The sequence below is a fragment of the Saccopteryx leptura genome, chromosome 5, assembly GCF_036850995.1.
Source record: "Saccopteryx leptura isolate mSacLep1 chromosome 5, mSacLep1_pri_phased_curated, whole genome shotgun sequence".
NCBI lineage: Eukaryota > Metazoa > Chordata > Mammalia > Chiroptera > Emballonuridae > Saccopteryx > Saccopteryx leptura.
In genome coordinates this window covers 207,164,982-207,179,330 of record NC_089507.1, presented here as the reverse complement: position 1 = coordinate 207,179,330, position 14,349 = coordinate 207,164,982, and the positions used below count along the sequence as shown (strand labels likewise).

At 47.4% G+C, this 14,349-nt stretch overlaps 1 protein-coding gene across 13 annotated transcripts in view; it reads right to left on the bottom strand.

Moving 5' to 3' along the window:
* The window catches only part of PTPRT (protein tyrosine phosphatase receptor type T), a 966,224-nt gene that overhangs the window by 176,935 nt on the left and 774,940 nt on the right, over positions 1-14,349 (bottom strand). For all 13 annotated transcript variants that reach the window (XM_066387766.1, XM_066387770.1, XM_066387767.1 and 10 more), the window contains one exon: positions 7,037-7,073. In XM_066387766.1, the coding sequence (XP_066243863.1) occupies positions 7,037-7,073 (37 nt within the window). The remainder of the gene's footprint in view (positions 1-7,036; positions 7,074-14,349) is intronic.

The window sequence follows — 14,349 nt, the reverse complement described above, 5'->3', positions numbered from 1 at the left end:
ATATATAAAACACAGAACTTTCAGATAGCATTGGACCAACGGGGAGGGGAGAGGTAGGCAGTTCCCATCCTATCGCAGACAGGTCCTACATCGCGCTTGGCTTCTCATGCCACCTGTGCGCGTTATTCTGTGGGTAAGGAAGCCCTGGACACATCATTCCTCCGCTCGGCCCCAGTATTAGCAGCTGCAAAATGAGGGCATCTCACTGGAGAATGGGTACCGACTGCTCCTGCCAGCTCCTGCAGGGGGGAGGGGGCATCCAGTACGGAGGGTGGAGAGAAAACAGGGGATGAAATGCTGTACTTCAGGCTCCGCCACTATAGAAAGAAGCCACATTTACAAAAGGCCATCGCCCACACCTGTTGTCTGTTGCTGTTGGGACATTGGGTTTAGCCCGTCACGCTGACATGGGCCCCTTATCTCCTGCTTCGTTCTTCCGGAGTCCGGCTTCTAGCACCCACTGCGGGAGCTGTTCTAATGGGGACCGCGAGAGAGTGTTTACTGGATTAAAACTGTGCTGTCCTCTGCAAAGTGACTCTGCAAATGGCTTTGTGGGTTCCCGGATTTATTCTATCTCACTGACTCGGCTCAGTTTGCAAATCAAATCAAAGCTGATTTTTCTAATGGCCTCTTGGGCGCGCCCAGCAGGGCTCGGTGAATCCAGCTGTGTCCCTCCGAGGGCTCGGCCCAGGACGGCGGTAGTGGCTGCTTGCTGGTGGCCAGAGCAGGTCCAGAGGGAAGGCGGCGGGCAAGCAAGTGCCGGCTGGACTCTCACCGGGGCCGGGGGAGCAAGTCAGAGGAAGTGAATTTTATTTTGTGGAAGGAGAAAAGGCAGACGGGACTCAAAGACTGAGTGACAGGAATAACGGGGAGCCAGTGTGGCCTCATGAGAGGGAGGATCCCTCTAACTGAAGTGTCCGATGGTGATAGGAAACCCCTGGGGGAGTAGTGAGGTCCCTGTCCCAGCAGGTTCCCAAGCAGAGCGTGGACGATCTTTTCACTACAGGGGATTGTAGATCACGTAGCTAATCCCTACCTCTACGGTTTATACTCCTACTTTCCAAGAGAAGAGGTCTGACAAATAGCTTATGTCCGAAACAATGAAACCATGGACGAATAATATGTTAGCATTCCGCCCATCCATGCACCTATCTATCCGTTGATTTATTGACTGATGAATCATTTGGTCCATCAACTCATTTACCCATTGGTTCAGTCAGCAGGTTTTCTTAAGCACCAAAGTGCGCAGAACCTGGTGACACAGCAGTGCTCAAAGGAGGCACGTTCCTGTCACGTCACTTAGAATCTAGCTGAGGGACAGATATCAAATGTTGCAAGTCATGATGAATGCCATTAATAAAAAGTCCAGGGTATGATGAGAGCGGAGAATGCTAGAGATAGATATTGGATGGGAGGCCAGGAGAGTCTTTATGAAGAAGGTTTAAACTAGTCGGAAAGATGTATGTCTGGCAAGCAGATAATTTCAGGCCGAGGGAGCAGGATGGGCAAAGGTCCTGAGGTTGGCAGGCACTTGACGTGATCTGAAGAACTGAAAGGAGACCAGTGTGCCGGAGTGGAGTGACCCCACTCCCCAGCTCTGGCTGAACCCCCCCTCAGATTCCCGTGAATCGCCAGTCCAAAGCAAGCAACATCAGACCCCCGGCTGAAGAACGCGATCAAGAAGGATGTGAACCCGGGCAGTGACCACAAGCCCCCATCAATGAAAACGACCGCTGTCAAGACTTTTGAGATGAGCCTGTCTGGGTCCCAGAGTTGACCTTTCTATCAACGACAGCCAGACTCCCACCCCAGGTGCCTTCGGCGTGAGGTTCTGCTCTGCCCCTGAAATCGGGCATTGCCCCCAGTGATATGTGAATCCGCCGGCTAGAGCCTCTCTAAATACAGGGGGCTTCTGGCTCTTCACGTGGGGCTTGCCGTGTGAGGTTCTGAGACCGCTGGCCTCCCAGGCCCCACCCTTACTCTGGCTCCTGTGCAGTCCGCACTGGCACTGTTCGTGGAGGAGGCGTGCTGACGGGGCAGGGAGCGCCTCTGGCCTCTGGCACTGCACCCGCCCCCGAGCGGCAGAGCCCCAGGTGGGGGCCCGGAGACACACGTGCCCATACTCCGCGGGGTGGACGTCTGTCCCCATTCTCTTTGGAAGCACTGACCACAAACATAACTGCACCATTATCTGTACAATCATCCACACCGTGTCTGTCCCCCCCAGGAGACCGTGAGCCTGCTCAGGTCAGGGCCCACGCCTGCCGGTCTGCCACGAAATCCCCGGTTCTCGTCAAGATGCCTGGCTCATGCACGCTCAGTGAGGGAGCGGACGAGGTGCAGGAAATAACAGGCAAGAATAATAATCAAAAAATTTTTTTTTCCAAAACACTTTGCAGTAAATAAAACACTTTTATGTTTATTATGCCGTTTGATCCTCATAACAGACTGGGTGGTAGAGGTCTGGCGCGTTGGAGCTGCCTAGAGCAGGCTGTTAAACATTCAGGATTTTTTTTTTTTTTCTTTTGCTAGCCAGTTGCTAAACCACTGGGAACTTGAAATTAGACCTGGTGGGGAAATTTACACCTAGAGATCAACAAAGACAACAAAGAGGGGCTTTTCTTTTTACAAAGAGCAGGTTTATCAGCAAACCACCGGCTGTGTGTATGTTCAAACGGTTCTGCTGCGATTGGGATCGCTTTGTATCTGATGCCGCTGAGTTCCGGGAAGAGTGAGCGAGACCCTCTGGGTCTCTGAGCCTGGCTGCAGCGAGATGCTGACTCCAACCCATTCACTTGTTCCAGCAGGCACTTTCCGAGAGTCGACTCTGTGCGCAGGAACTTCCTGCCGCGCCAACGCGTGGTGAAGACCCAGCGGCTCCTCATCAGAGCGCCTCTCCAAGAGAAGTGCTGGTTCCTTCCCCAGGAAGGCGGCCTGTTCGGGCCTCAAGACCGTGATTGGATCCGCCCCTGATGCTCCAAGGTCATGTGGGGTCCCCCCGCCACAGGCAGCCTCACTCAGCTCCTGAAGGGAACAGGAGCCAAAGCTGGACCTCGGCCCCCCTCTGGGCTCCCCTCTGGCGGAGCTGGTCCCTGCTCCTTTCACACTCTTACAAGCTACCGGGGTCACACTGTGAATGCTGAACCGTCAGAGGGTCCCATGGGAACCACAGGTCACTGCCCCTGACTGCATGGTTCCTAGGATGGATTGAACTTTGACCACCCTCAAATTTACACATTGAAGTCCTTACCCCTCAGCACCCCAGAAAGTGATCTTTATTTGGTAGCAGGGTCCTTGCAGACGGAATCAGTTAGGATGAGGTCATCCTGGAGGAGGGTGGGCGCTAATCCACTATGACCAGTGTCCTTATGAAAAGGAGAAATTTGGACATCTTTGTCCATCTTTGTGCATCTTTGGACACAGAGATGCACAGAGGGAGAACGCCACGTGCAGAGGAAGGTTGAGATCAGGGTGATCTCTCTACAAATCAAGGAGCACCAAAGACAGCCAGCAAACCACCAGAAGCTAGGGCAGAGGCACGGGAAAGATCCGGCCCTCACAGCCCAACGGGAGAACCCACCCTGCCGACACCCTGATGTTGGGCTTCCAGCCTCAGGACCGTGAGACGATACGCTTTGCCGTTTAAGCCACGCAGCCTGTGTGCCTCTGGTACAGCCACCACAGAAAACGAGCACAGGTCCCTGAATTTGCAATTCTCCAAGCCGGGCAGTGCTCTTTTGTAGCTCTGGCGACTGAGAGTGACACTGTGGACAAACTCTAGATCTGCCCCCCCCGCCCCCAAGCCAGGTGTGACATCTAACAGTAGATGTGCTGGGCGTGGGGTCAGGTGAGAATGACCCCGAGTGAGTGTTTGGAGCTGTTCCGTCTGAGTGGCAGCCCTCCAGTTCTGCGAGACCCACACAGCTGACCAAAGACACTGTCTGGAGTTGCCACGGTCAGGGACAGGACATAAGCAAGTTGCTTTATCACCGGAGCACTGGCCTCCAGCCTGCACATGTGGTCACACTCCAGGGGCCAGATGCCCGCTGGCAGACACAGGAGGAAGGGGCCACGATGACGGAGGTGAGGAGCCTGGAGGGAGCAGATGGCCCGTGGGACCTACCACTGGGACTTCCTGTCCCCCCACACCTGTGGGATTCCCAGTTTTTTATTTTCCTTTATTTAAAAAAAATAATAAAATCATGTTTTCAGCCCTGGCCGGTTGGCTCAGTGGTAGAGCGTCGGCCTGGCGTGCAGAAGTCCTGGGTTCGATTCCCGGCCAGGGCACACAGGAGAAGCACCCATCTGCTTCTCCACCCCTCCCCCTCTCCTTCCTCTCTGTCTCTCTCTTCCCCTCCCGCAGCCGAGGCTCCACTGAAGCAAAGATGCCCCGGGCGCTGGGGATGGCTCCTTGGCCTCTGCCCCAGGCGCTAGAGTGGCTCTGGTCGCAACAGAGTGACACCCCGGAGGGGCAGAGCATCGCCCCCTGGTGGGCAGAGCGTCGCCCCTGGTGGGCGTGCCGGGTGGATCCCGGTCAGGCGCATGCGGGAGTCTGTCTGACTATCTCTCCCCGTTTCCAGCTTCAGAAAAGTACAAAAAAAAAAAAAAATCATGTTTTCAGCAAACTCACAAAGAGGGAAATTTGATTCAGGAAAGCGGTGAGTCAAATATTGATTCATGGCTTTAGATCAAGATACGAAGTCCCCATGGGCACTCTGCGTGGATTTAGACGCGGTTCGCCTTTAATCGACCCTGAATGATGCTCCTACAGGAATGCCAGGCACAGAGCAGACACAAACCACAACCAGGTTTCCTCCCCTCGCCTTCGCTCCGCAGTCACCTAGCGCCCTCTTCTCCGACGGGTGCCGAGCGGGGACCCCTCCCGGTATTGTGGGGGACGGGTATTCTGCGTCAGCCAGCGCCCTGCCCTGCTGCGGGGTGCTGACGGCCCGGCTCCTCTGGGCTGCAGGGAGCTGGGAAACCAGGGCGGGGCTGCTTGGGACCCACTCTGACTCCCCGCTCCTCCAGGCTCTGCCGGGTGTGGCCAGGCGGGCACACACCATCCATTCACGTGGTCCCATCCTTTCACACTGTACGGGTGCACACATCTCCATAAGCAGGGCTGCGACCTGAAGGTCAAGAGGAGAGATCCTAAAGGCTCCTAAGGAGGGGCAGTGAGGGCTTCTGCTGCAGCTCTCTGAAGACCACTGGGCTCTCCGGCAGATCCGCAATGCACTCTGGGGAAGCACGCCAGGGTGGACCTCCACGTCTGCGAGCACCGTGGTCCTGACGGTCCCAGGGAAGCACAGGGTCACATGCTCTCTCTGGAAGTACCCATGTGTACCGACTGTCTACCTGGTCACAGGTTCCCAATGCTTAGTTCAGAAGATATGATCCAACGAACAACCTGTTAGGGGGTTTATGTCTCTTACATGCTTAGAATCGCACACACCTTGTGCAGGGCAGAACGACCACATGTACCCCTCCCTTGTCTAGAGGTCAAAGGCTAGAGGGGAACCAGGGAGCACTGCTCCAGTGAGGGTGACTGTGCCAACTTCCCTCCCTCTCCCGGCTGTCTGTCTGCGCCGGACGCCGCCGACACCTAGCTGTCTCGCTCGGCGTCTAGCGCTCCAGTGCTGTCCAATGGCTGCTGTCCTCGCTTCTGGATGATCTGTTGGCTTCAGTGGAAATGTCTGCCAAGCTCTGTGATTTGTGTCACATTTGTTTGCGGGCCATCCATCCTCCTGACCGCCTCACGAAAGGCAGTTTATCTCTCTGTCCAGGAGCCTGAGTTCCCAAGAGGGAACAAGTTGGGGACATGCTGACCTCTCACGACTTATGAGAAAGAAGTCAGGGTGAGTTCTTATCACAGTGAGCCCTCAGTGCTCCGTCCTCCCCCTCCTCCCGTACCTTCCCTTTTCTGCTATTTATTGATCTGGTTTTCTTCAAGGTTGTAAAAGCTGTGCATGGTAGGTCTTGATGTGTGTTGGCCAAATAACCACAGATACTCTCTTCTCTCTCTCTCTCTCTCTCTCTCTCTCTCTCTCTCTCTCTCACTGTATGTCTCTGTCTCTTCCCCAGCCTCCATCTATGGGTGGATTTTCCTGTGTGTGTGTGCGCGCATGGCTATATATATTCTCATATGTATATACATACTTTGGTCATTTTTAAAATCTATACTTTATATTTGTACTTATAATTGTCATCTCCGCAGAAGCAACCTATAAAACTATCTATGCTGTCAATAAATGCAGGGGGCAAAACAGAACCGGCCAGTTTTGGTGTGTCTGTATGAGCAGGAGAGCTGTGAAATAGAACGCTATCACAAAAAGATAAACAGGTTTCTAACCATTCAACCTTGTAATAGGTTAAATGATAACAAACCGTTCATTGATTTTTTTTTCAAAAGAGTAATAAGCAGAAACATGTACCAGCTGAAAAACCCAGATGATTCCATTATAATCAGGAAAACAGAAAGTGGTGAGCCTGAACAATGTCTCCTTAGTTTGGGGGGCAAGTGTTGAAAATGCCAGCCACAAAACAAAGCAGCGTTTCTCTTCTCATTACAAAAGGCACCAGCAGTCACCACCTCATTTCTGAAAGCCACCTGCCCACTGAAAAAGGTACAAAACCCAGACGATAGGTCTCATGGACATGCTAACAAATCCCAGCGTAGACATGGACACAAATACAAGAAAATACATAGCGGAAGAAGATTTGAATACATTTATAGTCACCACTGATTAATGCACCAGTCCATCCGTCTGTCTGTCCGTCCGTCCATCCATCCATCCATCCATCCATTCACTGATTCAACAAATAGGTTATGAGCTCTTCTTGTGCTGTAGGCACTGTGTTATCAACACATAGACAGTCAGGTATATATTAATATCTAGATGCAAATGACTCCAATAAAAAGAACAATTCTTTCTTGTTATTTTTGGTGGTTGTTGTCTGAACTCTCCCTGTGTGGCTAGAGGCAGAGACTTAAACGACTAAAGAATGACTGAAGACAGACAGGGACACGCCGACATACCTTTCGTAGCCAGACGGACACAGTTGATTTTGGTCTCCTGTGAACAACAAAAGGGAGGCTCTGGTTAATTCACTGTGGGTTTGCTTTGATATATCTATTAAAAAATACATACATTTGCATATATATTCATATGCATTTCAATTATAACTTTAAATTTATCCTTTCCATTTTTTCCCCCCCATTGGAATCGCCTTTTAATTCTATTTCTTTATTTCTTTTCAGGCTAGGGACAGACTTGGTTCCTTTTACTTCCTGGCTACCATCACCTCATAAGCCTCTTCCCCAAACAAAAGTACTTTAAAACGTATCAGATACCACCCAGCAGAGAGCCACTTTAACACCAAACCTCAGTGGGTACATTGTGGCATGCAATGTGCTTCATTCAGTTGTATGGATTTCCCGAGAAAATCCATGGGTTAGTAGCTGGTATCGAGGGCAGGGGTTCACTCATGGGTTAGTAGATAGTACCAAGGGCATCTTTGGGAAACCCTGGGATAGTATATAATGCATCTATATGCACAGACTGAAACAGACACTTGGCAATAGCCCTGACAATATGAACGTATAAGAATCAAACTGTCAAGGTCACGTTCAGAAAGTCACTTTGGCCCTGAGGTCTCTGGTGGACCGCACAGATCTCATGGGTAACGTTGTGTGTGCCTGTGTTTACACAGCAATAGAATCTTTGCAGAGCAAACTATGTAGTCATTGTTGACTGCTTCCCCGTGGACAGGATCCATAAATTTGTGATGTTGCTAGGAGTGAGGCTGAGTTACAGAAGATAATTAGCTTAGCCTACTTTATTAGGATCATCTCCCAGGAAGTCCTGGAACGAGTTGAAAATTCCGGTTGACTAAGTTATGCCCCCAGCAACAGTCTGAATGTAGTGTAGCAATAAAAAACAAAAGACAAAAATGCAATGAGTATGAGCCTCAGGAACACAATGCTCCTCTTGCTACTGCTCACTCATAAGGAACCTTTGCATCTTAAAGGCACTTACTTGTATTAGTCAGGATAGAAAAAGTTATGCAAATATAATAAAACCCATGAACTTCCGTGGCTAGAAAAGACAAAGGCTTATTTCCATTCAAACCGCATGCCCAATGTAGGTGCATGGTCGGGTCTAGGGGAGTGTGTGTGGTGGTTTGGGAGATTCTAACCATTGCAGTGACTCAGAGCCAAGGCTGGTGCCTCCACTTTAACACAAGGATTCAGTGTTTACTGAGGCAGAAAAAAAGAATGCTGGAGAGTCTTAACTTACATGCAACACTTTGTATCAGAAGCAAAACTTCGGCCCTGGCCGGTTGGCTCAGTGGTAGAGTGTCAGCTGGCCTGCAGGAGTCCCGGGTTTGATTCCCGGCCAGGGCACACAGGAGAAGCGCCCATCTGCTTCTCCACCCCCCCCCCTTCTCCTTCCTCTCTGTCTCTCTCTTCCCCTCCCGCAGCCAAGGCTCCACTGGAGCAAAGTTGGCCCGGGCGCTGAGGATGGTTCTGTGGCCTCTGCCTCAGGCGCTAGAGTGGCTCTGGTTGCAACAGAGTGACGCCCCAGAGGGGCAGAGCATCGCCCCCTGGTGGGCGTGCCGGGTGGATCCCGGTCGGGCACATGCGGGGGAGTCTGTCTGACTGCCTCCCCGTTTCTGGCTTCGGAAAAATACCAAAAAAAAAAAAAAAGAAAAAAAAGAAAAAAAAAGAAGAAAAACTTCTGTTTTGACTCAGGTTTCATTGGTTAGAACCAGTCATATGGTCATGCCTACCTTTAGTGAGGTTAATGAAGTCCTCCGTGTGCCCACAAGTAGAGGAGAAATGGTAATGTCTACATCAGAGTCTATTTCATTTATGCACACCTCTGAATGCTAGAAATTGTCACCTCGATTAAACCCAAGTATGACTCCTCAATGGTCTTGATTCTGTCCCCCAAACCACAGAAAGTCTGCCCTGGCTTGTGTAGGAGAGATGTCTGGATATTGGAATATGGTTTTCAGTTCATTAACATTCTTATTCTTCAAATAATTTCTCATATGATAAGAGTTTAAGACCTTCGAATCATCCTAGCCACTCATCCTAGGACCTCCTCCAGTTTGTCACTCTTAGTCAGAAAGGACTAGAACAGGACACAACAGTCTAGATGTGGTCTTGTCAATATATGATTACCTAGCTAGTCACTATTTTCTACTTTCCCTGCTTACACTGGGCTTCTATTAGGATAGCCAACATCCTAGTTTCTAATTGATCACAATGAATGTGCCATCAACCTGCAATCCCCCAACCAAAAAACAAACAAAAAAATCTGCCTGCTTCTATACATATAAATGTAGTTGTACTTCTAAAACCCAAATACAGGGTCATATACACTATTGACTTCTGTCTTCTCTGACTCATCTGATTATTACAACCTATTTCATATTCTCCACTATCTGCAAGTTTTCAGGTATAATTTTTCTTGAACACCATCCTTATAACTAATATAAGTAGTAATCTGGAAAATAGTGATCTGTGGCATGCACTAGAACCCTCCTTCCAGGTTGGCATTCATCTGTTCATCACAATCTTTGGTCATCTAATTACTCATCTCCCCAACTGCTCACTCACTCAGATGCTAATGCTGTATTTTCCCACAAAACAGCTTGAGAGTAGGGTCAAATCTGCTTCCAATGCTGATACACTGTCTACTGCCCTTCTCCAAATCTATCTGCCCCAGAACTCTCTTAAAGAATAAAGGTTGGCTTAACATGACTTGTTCTTTGGAACGAGTGTTTCCTTTCCTCTCTATTTTTACACTGAAAGTGCCCCTTTTTAAAATAAATAATTGCTTTATCTCATAACATGGAAAATTGTGAAAAAAATATGACACATTATGGTTCCAATACGTGAAGGATTCATCCGAGGTGCTCATTATGATATTTGAAGTATGCTTTATTTTGGAGAAAATAGTTTTATTTGAAAGAACACATTCAGAAGATGAAGAGAAGGAAAAATGAGTTAAAACTTAAAAATGATAAGAAAAAAAAACGTGAGCAAACTGGTTTTGGTTGTTTTTTCACGTTTGTAGACAGAGCCAATTGGGTTCTTGAAATCCTTTTGGTTTCTATGTTTGTTCTTTGGTTTTAAAAGGCCAGGGAACTGAAGCCTGAGATAGTTAAGGAAAAGGCGACCCCCAGAGAGCGGAAGGGGACTGGCAAGTGGCCGTGCAACGACCCAGCGGTCATCACTGGGAAACCGTGTTCAGTGGGAGCCAAGCCGAGAGACCAGAGAGGGTCAGGAGGACCTCCCACTTCACATCAATACAAAGAAGAATAAAAAACTTCGTAAATGCTCTATTCGAAAACTTTTGCCAATTCTGTGCATGATTGTTGAAGGCAAGGGTTGGAGGAGGCCAACACTGTTGGGAATAATTTGTAACTAACTATGTATCTAGGCTTTAAAGAGAATCAGTCTAATCTCTTTACTTCTGAGAATCTATTCTCAGTGACTCACCTTAAATGAAGAGAAACTTTTATATTCAAAGATGTTGGCTCGGGTGTCTTATAAACGTACCGTATCTGTCTAGCCCTGTAGGCACGATAAAGTTGTGGGCTAGCCACATAGTGGAATATTACAAAGCTGTTAACAAAAATGATCACAGCACTATGTGATTACGTGGAATAGCGTGCATAAGAAAATAAATGACTAAAGTACTGTATTTCTTTACAACGTGCAGACAGAAGCATTTAAAAAATAACTCCTGAAGGAAATATACTAAAACCTTAAAAAATTGTTGCACAGTTAGTTTGAAGTATAACATGTATGTAGACTAGTATCATGATCCCAAACATGGTTTGCTGAAATTTTACACCAGTAAACACATACCAATGAGCAGCACAGATCTAGACACCCAACATTGCCAGCATACTCCCTCTGGGTCGCTTCAACCCTGCAAAGGTGATCCCTAACCTGCTTTCTGCAGGAACATGCCCTTTAAAATGTGTCACATCAAAGGGAATCCTGGGTAGCCGAATGGTCCATTCTACTTATTCTCTTCCCCACTGCTTCTTTTGTGAGAACTTCCTAATTCTCATTGGAATCACCTTCCCTTCCACAGTTGGTGCATGAAATTGGGCCGTTCCCCAACACCACCTCCTCCGCCCCACATCTATTAAAATCCATTTCTATCATCCAGACTGCATGTCTGACTCTGTTTGCCTCTCCCTGGCTCTCACAAACATGACACTGACAGCTACTCTTTCTTTCTAAGTTTCTGACACCTTTAATTCCATAAGCGATTAATTTTTGTTGGGTAGAAATAGGTACAAAGTAACAAAGCCCTGAGTCACTCTCTTGACCTTCTGGGTGACTGAATTGTTAGCAAACAAGTCAGGAACATGCTGGAATTTTTGCATACTATTGTGTGGGAAGTCTGGCCACTGTCCATATGTCAAAAGTCCCCAATCAGTTCAATGACTAGAAAATGAGTACTTTTTTGAGCATCGATGGCATAAACTTTGGGAAGAGGAGAAACATTTCGTATTTTCTTTTCTATCTCCAGAGTACAATACAATTCCATTTCCCCATCATTTTAACCTCACTCGTATCCCACGTTCTACGCCAGAATGGCAAATCTGTACACAGGTACATATCACCTCGGTGTAGAATCTAATGTCCTCACTATGGCGCTTCTGTTGGGAACTGCTTCCACTCAAGGCCCTGCCAACTGCTGGGCAACACTGAGCAAGCCACTGCCCCTCTCTGTGACTCCATTTCCCCATCAATCAAATGACAGAAAGAGGAAGAGAGAAGGCCACTTTGGATCAACTATGTCAGTCACATCAATAAAGGTGAATGTCCATAAAGGAAGACCTCACTTTGTGCTTGTATAAAAGTCATACCTGAAACAAAGTAATTCAGAAAGGCAACAATAAAGGAATGGGAGGAAGTATAAATGGCGAATAAAAGAAATGCAACAGTAATGATCCTGATATTAGAGGAAGAAGCATGGAACCTAACAAAGGATACTTTCTTAATGCTGGAACCCACAAGTGATAAGAAATAGAACATCCGTGAATATCTGTGAACCAAACAACCACAATCATCACCTTTATGAAGTAGAAATTACAGGAAGTATAAGATAAGGAGAAAACTGTCAGGATAATTTGCATCAAGTGGCACAAAGCGAGGCAAGGACAGAGGAGAGCTAACACAGCGGAGCAGACCCCGTGGGCAGGTATCAATCCTGCCGCCGATAATCAGGAAAAGCTTCCTCTAACGAGCTTCCCAAACATTCACAAGCACTGGCCACAGATTAGCTAATTAAGACAGCATCGTGATGTCCCATAAAGCAGAAATATTGCAAGCAGCATCCTATGATTATAATACAATAAAATGAGAAGTAATTAAGAATATGAAAGAAACCAAACATCCTTCCACTTGGAAATGTATAAAATAAAGTAATAAGTTTTTTGACCAGCTCCTAGGTGACAGGAGACGTTGCAAATAAAAATTTAAGCATTTTAAAGTAAAATAGAGTGAAGGCTATATATCAGAATCTATGAAAAAACATTTAAGGCAGCGAGTAGATGAAAGTGTGTCAGTGAAATTTAAGAAATGAAAAGAAATTAATTTACAGCACAAAAATCTAGAAGAGGAACAAAAATAAATTACCTTCCACGAAAAACACACAAAAGAAAATAATAAAGGCAGAAGCAGAAATTATTGAAGTAGAGAAGATAAAAAGAGTAGAAAAATGGAAATGGAGAGGAAGCACCAGATAAGAAATTACAATAAGAAATTGTCACCAGATAAGAAATGACCATGGGGAAAAGCTACTGAGGAAGGCAGACTAGCCCCAGCTGGATAGCTCGGCTGGTTAGAGCATCGTCCCGGAGTACAGAGTACGGTTCGATCCCAGTCAGGGCACATACAGGAACAGATAGGTGTTTCTCTCTCTCTCTCTCTCTCTCTCTCTCTCTCTCTCTCTTCCTCTCTCTCTCTCCTCCTCCTCTCTTGCTGAAATAAATAAAAATAAAAAATAAATAAAAGGAGAACTATTTTAAAATGAGACTAGTTTCCAGATCTCTGGAAATAATTTTAAAAAGCAAAATGGGATTGATACATTTCTAGAAAAATATAGCTTATAAAAATCGGTTTGGCCCTGGCCGGTTGGCTCAGTGGTAGAGTGTCGGCCTGGCGTACAGGAGTCCCGGGTTCGATTCCCGGCCAGGGTACACAGGAGAAGCGCCCATCTGCTACTCTACCCCTCCCCTCTCCTTCCTCTCTGTCTCTCTCTTCCCCTCCCGCAGCCAGGGCTCCATTGGAGCAAAGTTGGCCCGGGCGCTAGGGGTGGCTCCATGGCCTCTGCCTCAGGCACTAGAATGGCTCTGGTTGCAACAGAGTGACGCCCTAGATGGGCAGAGCATCGCCCCCTGGTGGGCATGCCAGGTGGAGCCGGTTGGGCACATGCGGGAGTCTGTCTGACTGCCTCCCGGTTTCCAACTTCAGAAAAATACAAAAACAAAAATGGGTTTGATTAGGAATATAAACTTATACAATTCTGATTCAATAGATAAAATAGAGAGAGATATTAAGGCACTACCTCATACACAAACAGACAACCGTGCCCAGATGACTGCTCAGGGAATTTCTACCAGACCTTCACGGACAAGATAGTGGTGACATATATAAATTGCTCGACGGCACAGAAAGTGAAGAAAAACCTTCCCATTTTTTAAAAGAAAGCAGCATAACACTGACACCTAACCTTGGTCAAGGCAATATAAAATAAGGGCAGGGGGTTAGACCTATTTTACTTCTGAATGTGGAAAACTCTTAAACTCTTAAATACTTCTGAATGTTGCATAACTCTTAAACATAGAGCCACAGGGGTGGCTCTGTGGCCTCTGCCTCAGGCACTAGAATGGCTCTGGTTGCAATAGAGCGACATCCGGATGGGCAGAGCATCGCCTCCTGGTGGGCATGCCAGGTGGATCCTGGTTGGGCGCATGTGGGAGTCTGACTGCCTCCCCGTTTCCAACTTCAGAAAAATACAAAAAAAAAAAGAAAGAAAGAAATCCTTTCTCACAATATACTATATTATCTCATCAAAGGAGAAAATTATATCATCTCTATTCATGTAGAAAAAAGCATTTGACACAATTTAACACCCATTCCTGACTTTAGACAACACTCAAGATAATAGGAATTGAGGAATACTTTCATAACATGATAAAACTATATCTTAGTCCTAAAACCAGCATCCTAGTTAGCGGGCGTCTAGTCAAGTCATTACGACTAAGATCAAGAACCAGAGTAGGATGCCCTGTATGTCCGTCCCCTCCTGGAAG